Source organism: Sinocyclocheilus rhinocerous, unplaced genomic scaffold (assembly GCF_001515625.1).
Source record: "Sinocyclocheilus rhinocerous isolate Xijiao unplaced genomic scaffold, SAMN03320098_v1.1 scaffold4808, whole genome shotgun sequence".
NCBI classification, from domain to species: Eukaryota; Metazoa; Chordata; class Actinopteri; order Cypriniformes; family Cyprinidae; genus Sinocyclocheilus; species Sinocyclocheilus rhinocerous.
Window position 1 is genome coordinate 93948 of NW_015665885.1, and position 14459 is coordinate 108406.

At 39.1% G+C, this 14459-nt stretch overlaps 1 protein-coding gene across 1 annotated transcript; it reads left to right on the plus strand.

Annotated features, from left to right (window-relative positions):
* On the plus strand, positions 1-10445 carry LOC107731617 (hypermethylated in cancer 2 protein). Its single transcript, XM_016542739.1, has 2 exons — positions 1-233; positions 5841-10445. Exon 2 carries the CDS (start codon positions 5871-5873, stop codon positions 7554-7556), a length of 1686 nt encoding a protein of 561 aa, XP_016398225.1. The 5' UTR covers positions 1-233; positions 5841-5870; the 3' UTR covers positions 7557-10445.
* The last annotated feature ends 4014 nt before the right edge of the window (positions 10446-14459 follow it).

A 14459-nucleotide genomic window follows, 5' to 3' on the forward strand; every position in this document is an offset into this window, starting at 1 on the left:
ACGTTACACCATCTCAGCAGCAGCCCTGGGCTGTTTAGGCAAATGAGAGTGTGTGGCTGGCAGAGGCAGGGCATTTACCCTCTCTCCCCCTCTCTTTACTGCCTCTTATTCAGATTTGGGTCAGGGGTGAGGATTTCTCACGTCACACAAGCTTGCAGGCAAGATGGCGCTCGGAAAGCTGTGAGATGTGAAAACAGAAGGACTGTTTGAAGAGCTTCTGTCGATGCATTAAGGTACAGATCCTTTATTCTTACACACGCGTTTGGGTTTTTATTGTGAGGGAAACGCACGTGCGATTTAACGGGGGTTTGTGAGGGGTTTCTTCTCTTGTTTTTTTTTTTTTTTTAAAGAAACACTGATTCCTCCAACAGACTGCTCCTATCGCGTGCCCACTGGGCTTTTAATGCACGCACAGCGCGAGCGCAGCCTGGCAGGGACAGATATGTGTGTTTTATCAAAAGCATTGTACTTGTTTCAGCGTGGCTTATGCATTAATCAGATGCAGTGTTTAAGACACGAAAGACCTGTATACTGCATCTTTATATTTTAGTAAAAATTATTAGTCGCCACCTTGATGGCAAAACCCGATCAGTGGCCCTTTATGTGGTCAGCATTCCTGTCTCACCCCTCCCTCGGTGTGTTTTACCTTTTAACACGTATAATGCTCATATTGAATATTTGTGCATGGTTTTGCATCGTTAATGCATACATTAAAAGATCGCGTTTAGCATTTATAATGCTCGAATATAATATGCATGCATTGTTTTGCACTGTTAATCAATGCATTAAGATGTCACAATGAAGACTTCAGGTCATCCGTGTTTGTTCCATTAAATACACGAAAGCAAGCCGCAATTTATGAGTGAAAATCTGATTTATCTGTCGAGTCTTGCCTGCTGTGTTTGGGTGCGTACTACATTCGGATCATCATGACTAGGTTGTATTATGAAGCAACGCTGAGTTTGTTTCTTTTGCAGCAATGAGACATATGAGCCATACAAACATAAAGATGAGTAACTTTTTCCCAACATTGTGGTTTTATGCTACAGTTTATATGGGAAAGTATATTTTAGGTGTTGTGACAGCTCACCTTTGCCTCTGTCACTGTAGTTTGGCATGCAGTTAGATATTGCAATGAAGATTTTAGATTGTTATTGTTTGTTTCTCATAATGCATGTACATAGATCCCTCTTTATGAGGAAAAGGTGTTTTGTTGTTGCATTATGAAGTGCATTTGAGGTTCTTAAGTGCTTTTGTGGTTGTAGTCATCGATCTTATTGATAGCCTATTTAATGTTATATTCAATTATTTTACTTCTATATCTTGAGGAGATCTTGAAGGACCCTTTTAATCTCATCCATTTTAATGGGCTGGGGGAGGGGGCTTGTTTTACAGTGGTTGGTGGGTTTAGATCAGTCAGTGCCACACCATTAAAATAACTCCCTTTCTGGGTGACAGTTTTGCTTGAATGAGACGTCGAAGAACTTTTAACCAAAGATATGGCCATTTTGTATAAAGAAAGCCTGTTATGAGTCTTGTGCATGCTGTCATGATGAATGTTTTGAAGGTAAGCAAACCTGCAGATGCATGCTTTGCTTTTCTTTGCCGCTGATGTTTAGGCCCATGCATGGTCCAGTGAGGCTTATCTTCGAACTGTGGAGTTTGCTTCCAAATGCTTCTCGACGAGCTTAGGCTGGCCTTGTCATAATTGTTTTGTTGTCCTCTTCAAAGGTCAGAGAAAATGAGAATAAAAGATGTGTTTAACAGATGTAGTGGCATTCATGTTAAGATCTAATCAATACTCTTATGAAAGGCAGCTCTGGGTTTCTGCTTTGAATAATGCAGATGATCAGATCTATTGAATGGATGGGGCGGGAACGGGGCTTGAAGACAGTTTATTTAGAGCCATTATCATTGAGAAGATCGTTATGAATTGTGTTGTGGGTTTGTGTTTTGATTGAAATCTTATTTCACACCCAGCAGCTGAGTATTGTTTCGCTTTTAGAGGAGCACAATCTTTTCCTCCTATTCTTCATGACATTTACGATGGTCTATTTCTGTTCTTCACCAGAATATAGGTTAACCTGTATTTATTTGTTTAGTTGAACCCTTTTAAGCCAGTTTAGATGTAGGCTACATGCGTACATGTCCTAATGCATGCATTGTGTGGATGTTGCTTTAAGGCATCACCCCATGTCTGAAATCTTGTCTAACATGCTTGGCATGTTTATTGACTAGATCCTTTTAACCTGGAACCTTTTAACCACTTCTTGGGCAAAACAGACATTACAGGATTGTGTAGGGATATTGACGAATGCGATGTGATTTATCTGTTGAGGGTTATTCCAGGGTTGCCCAATCTGGTTGAGTGGCTGTTTTTGCGCCAGATTCCTTATTTCTTGAAATTTGAAATTGAAATTTAATTTTTATCGCATTACCGAATACCGGCACAAGTCTACCCACATATGACATGCACATGAACCCAGATGCATTTTCGGTTTATCCGCAAAATACTGCAACACGCGTGCCTGGACAAATGCAAGAAATGTCCTGCTGGTGTCAAACAGTGTGACTTCATTTGAAATTATCAGTAGTGTAATCAGACCTATAGTGCAAGTTGACTTTTTGTCAGAATTTATTTAATGCATGATTCTGGTCTTATTGTGCATGATTCATTGCTTCATGTTATTCCAAATAAAAATCTTAGTCCGTGTACACTGTACACTTTTTTGTTGAACATTCATTTTCTGATGTGTCAGATTACAAACTTAATGGTTGAATACAGATAGAAGCTAGCCTGGTTTGTACAGTTGTTTTGTCATCATCGTTAAGAAGATTTTATGCCTGTTTTTGGCTGGAAATAAAATCCCATCCTTCATTTAGCACAAATAGGGCATAACATTGAATGAAAAGCACACGGGCGGTGGACAAAGGTCTTGAGTTCTTCAGATAAGTGATACTGTGTTATCTCTTAGTTGAGGTCGTTTGTCAGATTATTTAGATCAGGTTTGCTTGGCTTCCAGGTTGGCTCGGATCTCTTGAAGCTGGTGGTTACAGTAAGCACTTAGATCTGAGTTTCTCTAGGCACAATCTATGGAAGTGTCGTTTATCAAGTTAACCAACGTGATGTTATTAAAACCCAACTTGCATCAGTGTTTTTGGAGATTTGAGTCACCTTGAATCTTCACTAAAACATTCAGGCACTTAAAAAATGTGCAATGTTTATGGTTGTGTTTTTGTTCTTGTTCTTGATTTGCTGTAGGGTAGATATAATACGTTGATACATCTCATGAATAATGTTTTGTTTCACCAATGCCCTCTTTCATAAGAGCAAAAGTGCTCTCTGTGTTTTTATGGCATTAAGACAATAAAATCAGGGCCCTAGGGGTAGGGCTGTCGCGATAACCGCAATATCGCAATACCGCGCTATTGACGAGCAAACCGCAGAGGAATGCAAGAACCGCAGCAACCACGATTTTTTGCGGGTTATGCCCTTCTCATTTTACACTTCATGCATGTGGACTGAATATCACTCAAAATTACCGCAAGGGAAATTCCCTCACCGCGACAGCCCTACCTAGGGGTCCGTGCCACCAGATAAGCTTGTTTATGAGGTTAAGCGCAGTCGTTGCCAGACTTGTTTACCCGTGTTTTTACTGGCCGCTTTTGCACTTTGACTTTTTCTGACGACAATCTCTCTGATTAGAGATTCATCTCTGGGACGGGACTGATGGTTTTTGAGGAGAGGTCAGAATGTCCGCAAAGCAGTTGAAAGACCGGCAGCATCTTATCAAGTCTTGTGTGCAACTTCTAGATAAACGTGTTTCTCAAACGTCTTTTGTTGTTTTGCGCCGTGGGTTTTGGGTGCTATCAAAGTTTGCCCAAGCAGTTGTGCTTTATGGTTATCTATGCAGTTCTTTGACTACTCCTGTGCTTGAGGCCTATAAATACCCTGAGAGATGGTATCACGTGATAGGGTTTAGTTTTAGGGCTGGGCATACTGGTTTTTATGAGACAAGTAAACGGAGACTGTCATTTTGAAGATTTCAGGGTTCAGACTTGTACAGATTGTAAACATTAATGTTATTAAAATAATCTGCCTTTTTCCTTTATAATGAAGTATGAAATGGCTAAATATTAAACTATTTCTTGTTTATTTTTATGCATCAGGTATTCTTTAATTTTTTTGTAGCATTGCATTTTTTGCCCTTTGTAATGTGCCACATTGGTGGGATCTGCATATCTAGTGAAATTGATTCTATATTTATTTTATCACACCTTCCTGAGTCATCATTAGTCTGCTTTTGAACTGAAAATTATGCTGAGTCATTGGTTTCCTGCCCCCATTATTGGTTTTGGCTCGTTTGCACATTGCCATCATGAATTAGCTATAAATAGTTAATCTGAGTTAGACTGACTTCACTGGAACAACTGATAAATATTCAGCATGGTACATAAACAGATCTGTAGGCACTTTTTAATTCAATTTTTTAGGCTTATTTTATTAGGCTTGGTATTATTATGGATTTTGTTGACTCTAATATGCAAGGGTAAGCTTGTACAATAATCCAGTACAAAAAAAAAAGTTTTCAATTGGGTGTTCCACAGGGACGGGTACTCCACCCGTGCTAATTTGTTTTGTTAATTGTTCATAAACAAGGCATTGAATAATCACAACGCTGGGAATGTGAAAATGTGTTTGGGCATTGTGCAAAGCTAATTCCCTGTTTTTCCCATTGACGCCAGTCTCGGCTGGTATGAGTGGCAGAAACCTTGTTTGCTGCATTACAAAGATTCTGCTGCAAGCTGGGGCCTGTTCATCCTGTGGACAGGGTGCTGGTTTACCTGTTTCCCACCACACCCTTGGTGATGTCCCAGCTCAGGTTTCAAGCTGTCTGTCACACAAACGCCAGTCGGTGACGTCCACTAGCCTTTTTCGCCCAACCCCCATATGACAACAAAGGGACTGACCCTGGAGGCTGGCATTAATGACTGCTGGCAGGAACATTAAGCCTTAGTGGACGCCCTCAGAAGAAAAGAAATTGTGTTACTGTTCAAGCCTTTTATCCCTTCTCTGCTTTTAGCTGAAAGTTGAGAATTTGTACACACTTGAAGAAAAAGATGCCAGCTTATGCATACTATCAGAAGGTCTTTTTCCCACAAGCATGTTCTGACAGTTGCTGTAGTCTTGATTTTTGCTCGAAAGTTTAAATTAAGAGAATAGAATTTCTTATGAGTTTATTTTAGACCTTGTGAGCCTTGTTCTTGTTAAATATATTATCTGATGATTAGGCCTGTCAAGATAACAACTTTTTGTTGTGCCCTAGAAATAATTGCGATAAGCGATATTATTGTCATTTTAAAGACCGTTTTATGCCACTGAATATATAATCATAATGTATGTGGATTGGCTTAAGAGTTTTGTGGTTTTCAGTTCATGCCTGTTAGCTTCGAGCTCATCTATGTGTTAGTGTTCCAAAACATTGACAGTTCTCTTTTAGCAGCTTTGCACATTTAATGTTTACAGTCATTCTGTTAGTAAAATGAACCAAAAATATTTGTGACTGATGTAGCATTTCACAGGTTTTTGTCCAATCAAATGCACTCTAGAACAGGAATGCCCTCCCCCTGTGATTGTGAATGGCTGTGACATAAATATTGGCTGTTTAAAAATAAGGGATGAGTGTTTCAATATGCCACACCCAATTTTAAAAACAAAACCAGAATACTAGCAAAGTGTCAGTAAAAAAAAAGGTCACTTGGTGTGAATTTTCTTGTGAGAGTTTGCTGTAGGACATAAAACGATGACTAAATGACTAACAGAGTTTTTTCTCTTTTAGGTTTCATAGGTGAAGAAAAAGAAGTTGGAAATGGAATTGCCAAATCATGCCAAACAATTGCTGCTGCAGCTAAACCAACAAAGAGCCAAAGGTTATCTGTGTGATGTGATCATAGTAGTAGAGAATGCCCTTTTTCGGGCCCACAAGAACATCCTGGCAGCCAGCAGTATCTATTTCAAATCCCTTATCCTTCATGACAACTTGATTAACCTGGACACGGACATGGTCAACCCGTCGGTTTTCCGGCAGATTCTAGACTTCATTTACACCGGCAAGCTTTTGTCGTCCGATCAGTTCAGTGACCACAATTTCAATGCCCTTCTAACGGCAGCAAGCTACCTCCAGCTTCACGACCTGGCTGCTCTCTGCAGGAAGAAGCTAAAGCGTAACGGGAGATCCCTCCTTAATAAACCAACCACCCCTACCAATGGAAGAACGTCTAGGAACCAAAGGCTGTCCTCTACATCTGTAACTCCAAACCAAATGTCAGGGTTAAAAGACAGTGAGAAGACAAAGAGGCACAAAGAGCTACTCAAAGACGACTTGTCCGAGGATGAGATGTTTGTGAGAAACGCCCACTGTGCAACCTCAGCGAATTCGCTCAGTCCCTCAACGAGTAAGAATCGAAGCAACGGCAGTTGTGGCATGCAGGAACTTGGCCTAGACCTTTCCAAGAAAAGCCCCTCAGGGAGCACAGCCACCGAAGAAGTAAGTCCCAGCAGCATCCCACAAGAATCACCTCAATCTGCCTCAGAATCCACAGCCAACAGTGCCTCATTTGATGAGAACACCAACACGCAGAACCTCACCCCTGGAGAGCCCATGGAGCTGGGTGGAGGAGAATGTGAAGAGAGCCAACCGCCTCCAGATGTCGACCAGCATAAAAGTTCCCGGCAGGTTGCCCGGCAGAGGCGGCAACCCAAGAGCGAAGGCAACAAAGGTGAAGATGCAGAACGAGGACCTCTACCCAACGGAGTTGCGAAAAGATTGAATGTGGCTGGGGAGAGGCACCCTGGTGGAGGAAATGGCAACTCCGAAGTATCCTTCCAGTGTAAAGATGATGAGGAAGGTTTAGAGAACGGACAGGAGCAAAGTGAAGAGAGTGGACAGAGCGAGAGTGAAGGTGGGCGGAATAGCGCCAATTACGTCTACCGTCAGGAAGGCTTTGAGCCTGCCCTCGGTGACAACCTTTATGTTTGCATCCCCTGTGGTAAAGGCTTCCCAAGCTCAGAGGAGCTGAATGCCCATGTGGAGACCCACACAGAGGAAGAGTTGTACATCAAAGAGGAGGATGATGATTCATATCCAAAGGAAGATGAAGTAGAAGCGGAAGACTTGTCTTTGCAAATAACCCATGTCCACAGCACTGAGTCGCGTCGCTTCAGCTGCTCGGTCTGCAACAAGAGCTACAAAGATCCGGCCACTCTTCGACAACACGAGAAGACCCACTGGCTCACCCGTCCCTTCCCCTGCAACATCTGCGGCAAAATGTTCACTCAACGCGGCACCATGACGCGCCACATGCGCAGCCACCTGGGGCTGAAGCCATTCGCCTGCGAGGAGTGCGGCATGCGCTTTACCCGCCAGTACCGGCTCACAGAGCACATGCGGGTTCATTCAGGTGAGAAGCCGTACGAATGTCAGCTATGTGGAGGCAAATTTACCCAGCAGCGTAACCTCATTAGCCACCTACGAATGCATACCTCCCCGTCATAAGCCAAAGACACCTTGAACAGGAGACCCTCAGCAAAAAGAGTCAATGCACACTTCTTCCTTTTGAAGTAGACTGCAAGGAGCCAATAACCCAAAGCAGGATTTTCTTCTGCTATAAATTACAGGAGGAGCCTTTCAAACAACGAGCCCCAACAATGGAAAGAATAAACCAGTCGGTATGAGTTTATGGGCTTATGATTTTTTTCCTTTTTGAATTTTGCTGTGAATGTAAAACTGGGGTACTAATGCTGTTGTATGATTCCCTGGGATATTGTGACCACTCTCAACCACTGCAATCCATGCATTGCTTTTACGATATGTCTTGAGTCCATGTGGTCTGTCTGGTTCGTTTTTTGGTATCCCAGAAATATTCCTTCTTTCCATTCTTGGTCCTTGATAAAGTACCACTCTTGAGAGTTCTGGTGGTATATTTTATGTAAAACTCTCAGCAAGGTTTGGGCTTGTACTTACCAAGTTATTCTATACACAAGTGTCTCCTAAGATAGTGTTGTTAGACGTGCAAGATGGCTTGTCTGTCATCATTTAGGTCGTGTTTCATAAAAGCTTTGTGCATCCAACCAAACATTTCCCAGTATACCTACTCTGCACATCAAATCCATTGGCTTTATTCTAGGTGTAGCTGGAAAACAGGGTCTTTGATAAGTTTTGTACTGTGGTTGATGACTCGGTTATCAGATTTTGCATGGATATAACCTAATGTGCCCTGCTCCAACATCTGGATGCAAGCCAATGGCAAAGTGGTGACGAGAGGCCATGGGTGTTTACTCGCATAGTATATAGGGGTTTACTCTCAAAGAAAAGCCAAACTTAAAGGTACTTTTTAGATTTCTTTAGATAACTTATTGATATGCTTCTGTGAATGTTTTAACTGGAAGTTCTTTCCTTTATTTCTTTTGGGATAAGCGAGGGTTGGGTTGGTTTGGGTGATGGGTTGGGTTGGGTAGGGTAGGGTTCATTTTAGTGATATTTAACTTCAGAAATTCTGTCAGTACTGTTATTTTTCAATTTTTTGATTTAAGTTTTTCCCTTCACTGAACATGGCGAGTCTGTACGGTCTTGTCTCATTGCTACCTCTTAATTAAGAACAATACCTTAATTGGAACTATGGAGGTCTCTGAATATAGATGTATAAAGTTTGCTGAGGCTTTCAAAGTAGTAGTAACCTGCCCATCAACAAAGGTTTTAAGTTTTAAAAGCATTAATGTAGAGAATAGCTTCTTTGGGCGCATGTATTTAAGGTATTGAGAGTTTTATGTCAGAGAAATCCAAAGAGAAATTTAATATCGGGGAGAATGGCTTACCAACAAACGTTTCCTGTAGAATATCCCTACCAAAGTGTTTAGATTGCATTGCAGGAGGTAAGGATGTACTTTTGTCTTTTTAGTTCTTGACGAAGAGCAATGTAGTGGGATGTTAGTTTGTACTTGACATTTTACTAAAAACCAATGAACTTCTTCTCGTGGTTGGTGGGCCACTGGCTTTCCATTTTTTTGAAGTTTGCAGTAGTTTCTCAAGAGTGTCTTTTGGTTTCTTTCTTTGTCTGCAGAGAGACTTTGAAGTTTTTCCGAAGGACTAATTTATTTTAGTTCAGACCAAGAGAAAACCGCATAGCGAGTGTTGTAGTTTCTTGTGTTACATGTCGACCATACTTGGAAAGCTTACTGAATGAGGAATTGATGCACTGGATTGCTTATTAGCCATCAGCCCCAAATAAAACCTTGTTCTAAAACCATGCTAAGTTACATGGCGTCAAGTAAAAATCATTATCATTTATTCATTCGAGGTATTATGTAAAGTATGCATGTTGAAAAGAATTTAAGGTTATTCAAAATGCTGATAATTGTGTCGGGTGAATGTTACATGATCAGTGTTGGGTTGTTCAATGCTGAATTCTTCGCTGCCATCTTCATTTCATAACTCGGCTGCAGATGAATTATTTCACCAATCCCAGTGTATCACATTCCAGGAGTAATTCTTAGCCTTCTTAATGTAAAAAAAAGTCTTAATGGCATTCCTTTTTTGGGATATATATTTCTGGTTCTTTCTCCTGAGTCTTGTGTTTGGGCTTGCTAATGATGAACTTTGGGGTTCAGCTATAGTCGTGTTAATGTTTACAGACGTCTTTTTCCTGGAATCCTTTTGGTCTTGAATTTGCCTGCTCAAACTTCGTTTTTAAGCTTAAAGTTGTCTCCATTAGTTATTCATAGTCAATACACTGGAGACATGTAAACCTTTTATAAACTCATTCCATTTACATTCAGTATTCATGTGATTTCAGCATAGCACCAAAGCTAACCCAAATAGCCAGTTATATTTAACAATGCAAGTCACCAAAATGTCTTATTTTCTAAGTTGTGCATATCTTTCTATGTTAGATTTTGTTTTGTTACAGTATAAGTGCGCTCTGGCGTTGATACACACCTCAACTCAGGGAGACTTGTTCAATATTTTTTGTTGTCAAATGTACTGAATAGGATTCCAGGAAAAGTTCCCATTGATATCTTGCTAATTTACGAGCACTTAATTTGAATACCATCAATGAACGATGTCTTGGGTGCTACGAGGCTCTGTTGTTGATTCCATCGTTTGAGACTATAGCTGAGAGGACTATAGGGAGAGCAGAAAAAGGATGACAAAATTTTTCAAACTGTGACAATAATGTTTCTAATTCAAAGCTTCAGGGATAGTTCTGCATATTTTGAAATGCAGAGCTTTCGACTACATTTGTAAGACTGTGTCAATTTCTGTATTTTATTGATGAAAAGCAAAACACTAGTTTCCTACAAAATAGATTTTACGAGTGTGTTCCCATTTCAAAACGCCTTCAAAAAAAAAAAAAAAGAAAAGAAAAAAAAAAAAAACATCAAAAAACATAGCCAGAGATGTACGTGGAAGAGTTTTACTTTTAAGTTCCGGAGTGTTTTTGAGCAAAAAAAAGATTAAAAAAACAAGCATTCTAGGAAGCGCAAAATGTATAAACAAATAAGATGAAAGCTCATACCCAAATTTTCTGACTATTTTCTAAACCAAAGCACATTTTGAATGATTGATTGATTGATTGATTGACAGCTTGTCTGACATTAAATATACTTGTGTATAATATCTCATTGTTTACATAAACTCTTTACAGTCATAGACCTCAGGTGAGGAGAGGCCAGTTTGGACCTGCTTTTGTGTAGGTCACCATCTTTAAACGAATCGTAACCGTGTGTCTTACCCTGTGAACGTAGCCGCATGCTTTTGATTTGGATGGGCTGCTACTTTTATTGATCTGCGATTGGCCCTTTAAGATGTGCCGAGACATCCCTTCTGAAAATCATATTGTCGTTGACATCATTATTTGTATGAATCTGCTGCTTTTTCTTTTTTTTTCTTTTTTTTTTTTAATGTAAATACGCATGAATAAAACTACATACACATTTACCTCAAAGTAACTTTTTAGAACTTGCTGCATATATATGAATATATATAAATATAAATAAATATATTTTATTTTTTAATTTTTTTGAGTTATCTCTCTCTTAGTTTATTTTAGTTTTAAAAAAATGTGTTGTATGTATTCTGAGCTGCCTGTTTATTTTTCTTTGTTCACAAAAGAAGCAACTTAAAAACCGACTGGCCTCTCCTCCGTCTACATTGGTGCAAACACTTACTGACAGTGTTCACTTTTTTTTTTTTATCAAATGTCTATTGTCAGTGATGAATGTATTTATTTGTTTGATCCTGTTTTCACTTTTTAAGCATTCACTTTGGGTGAGATGACGTGTCTTCAGGGTCTGAGTTTATTCTGTTGTAGTAAGCTGAGAGGTAAATAAAAAAAAAAATGACACAAGAGATAGATCATTTTCAAACCTGTGAAGATGTAGACATGAGGAATGTATTTCTCCATGAAGTGTCCATCATAAAGGATGTATCCCACATCGTTTTTGTAATCTTATCTCACTCAAAGCATGCATGTGTTCCCTGTCACAGACTCTTGAAGGCTGTTTGTCAATTTTAAATGTTCTCTGTCTGTACGCCTCTGCCCGCCGATACAGGAAGGGACCTTTTAGAATTGTGTCAAAGGCTTTCAAGGTTGTGTTTCTGTACTGAAAGCTGCCGTGTTGTTGTGCGCTGCGATTCAAGGCTGCCGGTCCATTCCGTTTTTTTTTCTTCTTCTTTTATTTGCAAATGCCCAACAGAGCCAAAGGTTTTTCCTAAGAAACACTCACTCATGTCCTCATCACTGCAAGATCGCATCTTTTTAAGCTTTATAAAATGCACTTTCTAAGTTCTCACTGAGGTCCTTTACGCAGGCGATTACATCTTATCAGTTATTTACAGATTGCAAAGTTTACTTGAGTTGTGAAGCTTTTAAGTAAAAGATTAGGACTCACACTTGTTTGCTGCTAATGTGTAGTTCCGATTCTACATATCCCAGATAGTATTATATGTTGTTTTTGTTAAATGTTGCCTCTTGTCAACATAACTGGTAAGTGTTAGGGACCTCAACTTACCAAACCAACCCAAACTAACTAAACCAAAGCCAGATTTACAAGCACGTGCATAGCAGGTGGGCATGTTTCCCATATGTTTTTACTTAAACGCCATATTGCATTGCTAGTCTGTCCACCATACGCGTTCTACTTAAGCATTCCAATAACTTTATATGCTGATTAATATTTATTTTCGGTTTGAATGAGAGCAGGACGTCAGATTAGAGAGGAATATGGAAGAAAAAAGACATCGTCACCAGAAGGAGCATTAGTTTGGGGCACTTGTGAATGAAGACAAGTCGCCCTTGAAGATTATTAGTTTGAATTACTAGTTAGTCGTGTGTGTGTTTTCGGTCGGCCTTGAACGCGGCTCGCGGACAACACGGCGGTTTTGCGTTCCTCAGAGAGCTTGTATTCAGGTCAGAGCGACATGCAGCTCGAATTCAGTTTCATGTGAATAAACAAGTGTACAGAGCTCATCTCACGTTCACAGTCTTAATGTACAGCTACGAGAAGTCATTTTAGAATCTTTTCATTAAAATCTTGATCCAAAAATGCTGGGTTCTCTGTGTGTCCTTGTGAGTTTGAGTTCTTTCGTGTTCTTTTGCTTTTATGACGTACAGTGGAAGTAACTGGGGTAATGCAAGACGTTTCCTTTAAGATCGCTGTGAAAGAAATATTTTGACCTTGTTTGTGCAAAGTTGCACTCCAATATTTTAACTGTCTTTACCATGCAAAGCCAGAAAACTCTGTATCTTCAGCAAGGTCCATGCAATGATGCAGGAAAATGACTGATTTGGTCATAAGTGCTTTAACAAAAATATGTGGTATACCATCTTTTTGTGCCCTCAAAGTGCCCTATTTACTTCTATTGGTTTGCTTTATATACTTTTAAAATTGGCATGCCAAAATTAAACTCGTGTGATAGAATCGCTTTATAGCTCAAATTTTTTTCAAGAAAGAATCCATTCAAGTGATTTAACAAAAATGTGCAGTACCTCATCTTTTTATGCCCTTAAAGTGCCCCGTTTACTTTAATTGTAAGTTTGCTTTAATGCATTGTTTTGCCTTTTAAAATTGGAGCAAAATTTGTTGATTTATGTGATACAATCGCTTTTTGACTTGTTTATGCAACTATCTTGACCATGCAAAGCCAGAAATCTCTTACTTTAGCAAGAACCATGCAATGATGAAGGATAATGACTTTTTACAAAGAGGAAACTCCAAACACAGGAATTACACGGGTGATGAATAACCAGAAGTTCATCTGCCTAAAACAGTAGTATTAAATGACAATTTGGACAACTATAGTTTAATTATCTTAAGGAACAATCCATGCAAGTGCTTTAAAAAATATGTGGTACCTCGTCTTTTCGTGCCCTCAAAGTGCCCCATTTACTTCAATTGTAAGTTTACTTTAATGCATTGTTTTATTTTATATACTTTTAAAATTAGTTCAAAACATAAGACTTGGGTGATAGATTCGCTTTTTGACGTTATCTATGGAAAGTTGTAATCCAGTATTTCAACTGTTTTGACCATGCAAAGCCAGAAAACACTAACGCTTTAGCATGATCTATGCAGTGATGCATGAAAATGACTCTGCTTGGATTTTCCCATGCAAACATTAAATATGCAAGTGATGAATAACTAAAAGTTAGATTGCCTAAAACAAGTCTGAAATGATGATTTGGACAACTTTATATATATATAACAGTCAGGAATTACACAGGTGATGCATAACTAGAAGTTCGACTGCCTAAAACAGTAGTCTTGAATGTTGTTTTGGACAATATTATGGTTTAGTTTTTTTAAAAAGAAGAATCCATGAAAGTGCTTTAACAAAAATATGTAGTACCTCATCTTTTTGTTCCCTCAAAGTGCCTTATTTGCATCTAGTATAAGTTTGCTTTAATGCATTGTTTTGCTTAATACACTTTTGAACTTGGTGCAAAAATGACACGTGTGACAGAATCACTTTTTGACCTTGTTTATGCAAAGTTGTAACTGAATATTTAAACTGTCTTGACTATGCAAAGCCTGGTCAAAAAAAAAAACACCTAACTTTAGCATGATCCATGCAATGATGCAGGAAAATAGCTTTACATAGGGGAAAAATGCATAGACCGTAATTATGCAGGTTGCAAATAACTAATTTTTATTTTATTTTTTCTATTTTTTTTAAGGAAGATTCCATGTAAGTGCTTTAATAAAAAATATGTGGTACCCTGCCTTTGTGCACCATTTAATTCCATTGCAAGTTTACTTTAATGCACTGAATAATGTATTCATTTATATGCATCGTTCATTGAATTCAAATGATTTTCTTTTGATTATAGTTCCAGGTTCAGCGCTCTATTTACATTTAAAGCAACTGCACTTGAGTTTCTGCATCATCCAGAGGTGAATG

Coding starts and splice junctions, on each gene's coding strand:
- LOC107731617 (XM_016542739.1), top strand. CDS start 5,871: ATGGAATTGCCAAATCATGCCAAACAATTGCTGCTGCAGCTAAACCAA.